This window comes from Alexandromys fortis, unplaced genomic scaffold (genome assembly GCF_014885135.2).
Source record: "Alexandromys fortis isolate MF-2015 unplaced genomic scaffold, M_Fortis_MF-2015_v1.1 scaffold_335, whole genome shotgun sequence".
Lineage (NCBI taxonomy): Eukaryota > Metazoa > Chordata > Mammalia > Rodentia > Cricetidae > Alexandromys > Alexandromys fortis.
Genome location: NW_026068218.1, coordinates 137,708 through 141,566, shown reverse-complemented (window position 1 = coordinate 141,566; position 3,859 = coordinate 137,708). Strand labels below are relative to the sequence as shown.

The window sequence follows — 3,859 nt, the reverse complement described above, 5'->3', positions numbered from 1 at the left end:
GGTGAAGGTGAACATAAGGAGTTAAAACTCTTTTTAGTGGGCATAGGGGTGTGGGTGAGGGTCGGGGAAGGGGAGAGGGGGAGAGAGAAGGGAGAAAGGAAAGACTGGTGAGAGCTTGGGTGAGCGGAAAGGTGGAGATGGAGGAAGGGCAGATATAGGAGCAGGGAAGAAAATATCTACATTAAGGGAGCCATTTTAGGGTTGGTAAGAGACTTGTCTCTAGAGGAGATCCTGGGTGTCCATGGGGATGTCCTCAGCTAGGCCCTTGGGCAGCAGAGGAGAGGGTGCCTGAACTGGCCTTGCCCCACTATCACACTGATGATTATCTCGAATATCACCATAGAGTCTTCCTTCAGCAACAGATGGACATAGAGACAGAGACCCTCATCAGAGCAACGGACTGAGCCCCCAAGTTCCAGTTGAAGAACAGAAGGAGGGAGAAGATGAACAAGGAAGTCTGGACTTCGAGGGGTTGTTCCACCCACTGAGACAGTGTGCCTGTTCTAATGGGAGCTCACCAAATCCAGCTGGACCGGGACTGAATGAGCATGCTATCAAACCGGACTCTCTGAATGTGTATGAAAATGGGGCCTGACTGAGAAGCCATTGATAAAGGCACTGGGACTTGTTTCTACTGCATGTACTGACTTATTGGGACCCTAGTCTATTTGGATACAAAGCTTCCTAGGCTGGATGTAGCAGGGAGGGCCTTGGAGTGAGAGACCCCCGTTCCAGCCAGTAGCAAGGTTCAAATTAAGTCACCTATATAAGCTTAGAAAAACAAATTTTAGAGAAGCAGATAGGGCCCCTCTGAACAGGATGTTTGCAGTTAGCTAGCTCCGTAGAAACTGGGCCTACAGGAAGCCAGCTAATTACTGCGACAGTCTGTCAAAATACCCAGAGAGTTGAACCCGCAGAGGGATAAACAGCCCTGACCTAAACTCGACCCTAGCCCATGTAGGAACCAATGAAAAGCTAGTTGCTGCTTCGTGCTCATTCAGCTTGCTGCTCATCCAGTTGGTTAGATGAAGCGACCACAGGCGCCAGTGTAAGCATTAAACTTCCTCTTGCTTTTGCATCCAGTGGCCTGGTTTCTGTCTTGGGTAAAGGGGGATCCCTCTGATGTGACACCCATTTAGGGGGGTCTTTCAGGAGTTCCCACAGCGCAGTGTTCCCTGCCGTCTCTTAAGGTGGGAGCAGGAGGGATGAGGGTGAGTGGGGGAGCAGGAGGGGAATGGAAGAAGGGGAGGAAGTGTAAATTCTTGAATGTGGGTCTCTGCCTCTATCTCCATTCATCGCCAGATGAAGGTTCTATGGTATATGCAAGATATTCATCAGTGTGGCTATAGGATAAGGACAGTTCAGGCACCCTCTCCTCAGCTGCCCAAGGAACAAACTGGGAACATTTCCTTGGACACCTGGGAACCCCTCTAAAGTCAAATCTGTTGCCAACCCTAAAATGGTCCCCTAATTAAGATATCTACTTCCCTGCTCCTACATCCACCCCTCCTCCTTCCCAACCATCCCATTCCCCCAAGCTCTCCACATCCTCTCCTTCTTCCTTCTATCTCCCCATATACCTTACCTCCACCCTCCCCAACCCCCGTGCTCCCAACCCCTGCCCGGCAATCTTGTCCACTTCTAATATCCAGGAGGATAACTATATCTTTTTCTTTGGGTTCACCTTCTTATTTAGTTTCTCTAGGATCACAAATTATAGGCTCAATAATCTTTATTTATGGCTAGAACCACTTATGAGTGAGTACGTAACATATTCATCCTTTTGGGTCTGGGTTATCTAACTCAGTAAAGTGTTTTCTGTTTTCATCCATTTGCATGCAAAATTCAAGATGTCATTGTTTTTTTACCGCTGAGTAAAACTCTAAAGTGTATATGTGCCACACCTTCTTTATCCATTCTTCTATTGAGAGGCAACTAGGTTGTTTCCAGGTTCTGGCTATTACAAATAGTGCTGCTATTAACATAGTTGAACAAATGCTTTTGTAGTATGATTGGGCATCTCTTGGGTATATTCCCAAGAGTAGAATTGCTGGGTCCTGAGGTCGGTTGACTCCCAGTTTCCTGAGAAACCACCACATGGATTTCCAAAGTGGTTGCACAAGTTTGCATTCCCAACAACAATGGATGAGTGTTCCCCTTACTCTACATCCTCTCCAGCATAGGCTATCATTGGTGTTTTAGATTTTAGCTATTATACCTAGTGTAAGAGTTGTTTTGATTTGCATTTCCTTGATCGCTAAGGAGGTTGAGCATGACCTTAACTGTCTTTTGGCCATTTGAAATTCTTCTGCTGAGAATTCTCTGTTCAGTTCAGTACCCCATTTTTTAATTTTGTTAATTAGAGTTTTAATGCCTAGTTTCTTGAGTTCTTTATATATTTTGGAGATCAGACCTTTGTCTGATGTGGGGTTTGTGGAGATCTTCTCCCATTCAGTAAGATGCCGTTTTTTGTGGGAGCCATTTTAGTGTTGGCAAGAGACTTGGCTCTAGAGGGGTTCCAAGGTGTCCATGGGGATGTCCCTAGCTAGGTCCTTGGGCAGCAGAGGAGAGGATGCCTGAACTGGCTTTGCCCTACTATCACACTGATGATTATCTCGAATATCACCATAGAATCTTTGACCGGCGACAGAGAGCCTCATCAGAGCAACGGACTGAGATTCCAAGGTCCAGATTAAGAGCAGAAAGAGGGAGAAGATGAGTAAGGAAATCTGGACCGCGAGGGGTTTTTCCACCCACTGAGACAGTGTGCCTGTTCTAATGGGAGCTCACCAAATCCAACTGGACCGGGACTAAATGAGCATGCTATCAAACCGGACTCTCTGAATGTGGCTGACAATGGGGAGCTGACTGAGAAGCAAATGATAAAGGCACTGGGACTTATTTCAACTGCATGTACTGGCTTTTTTGGGACCATAGTCTGTTGGGATGCAAAGCTCCCTAGGCCTGGATGTAGGGGGGAGGGCCTTGGACTTCCCACAGGGCAGGCTTGCCTGTCCTCTCTTAAGGAGGGAGGGGGAGGTAGGAGGGGCAGTGGGAGAATGGGGAATAAAAGGAGGGGAGGAAGTGTAAATTTTTGAATGGAAAATATAAAAATAAATAAAAAATTAAAGAAATTAAATAAATAAACAAACAAACAAATAAATAAAATCATCTCTACTGAGGGCAAGTTCAAGGCCCTTAATACCTGCAGTTCCCACATAATTGCTGTTTCTCTGTTCTTTGGATCAGGTGAATTTATGTACCTCAAACCATCTTCTGCCATGTCAATGAATGAAGGTAAAATATCATCTGTCTTTTATACCAGTACAGTTCCTCTGCTGAATACCTTAATATACAGCTTGAGGAACAAAGATGTTAAAGGTGCCTTAATAAATACACTAAGTAAGAGAAAGTGTTAATCTGAAAAAGTGTCCTTTGACATGCAGTTAAAACACTGGAGAAGTCAGTTTCATTATTTCCTTTGTGTGGTCATTATCTTTCTCTTTATTGTTGTTGCCTTTAGTAGAATCAAGAAAAGTTAAGGCTCATGTCAATAATTTATTTCTGCTTTTTAAAGATAATGATTCGCATGTCTTACCATTAGCATACTTAATTTATCTTTTTGTCCTTTGCATGTATATTAGGAATTTAATACAGTAGTTTATGTATTTGAAAATATGATCATTTTCACCTTTTCTTCCTGTGTAGAAATATTACTGTTTAATAATGACTATGTTACATCATGTATCAAGGAAGTGATGGGACTTACATGGCCCTGGCCTTCAGAAACTGTCAGTTACAGTATGTTTATACTTTGGTCATCCTGTCCTCCACTGGAAGATATCCCCTTTACACATCA

The 3,859-nt window shown here is 44.2% G+C and overlaps 1 protein-coding gene across 1 annotated transcript in view; it reads left to right on the top strand.

Annotated features, from left to right (window-relative positions):
- LOC126493488 (olfactory receptor 8B3-like) overlaps nt 1-3,419 on the top strand; it is a 12,743-nt gene extending 9,324 nt beyond the window's left edge. Inside the window, exon 2 of the mRNA XM_050130505.1 lies at nt 3,250-3,419. Coding sequence (XP_049986462.1) covers nt 3,250-3,419 — 170 coding nt within the window. The remainder of the gene's footprint in view (nt 1-3,249) is intronic.
- The last annotated feature ends 440 nt before the right edge of the window (nt 3,420-3,859 follow it).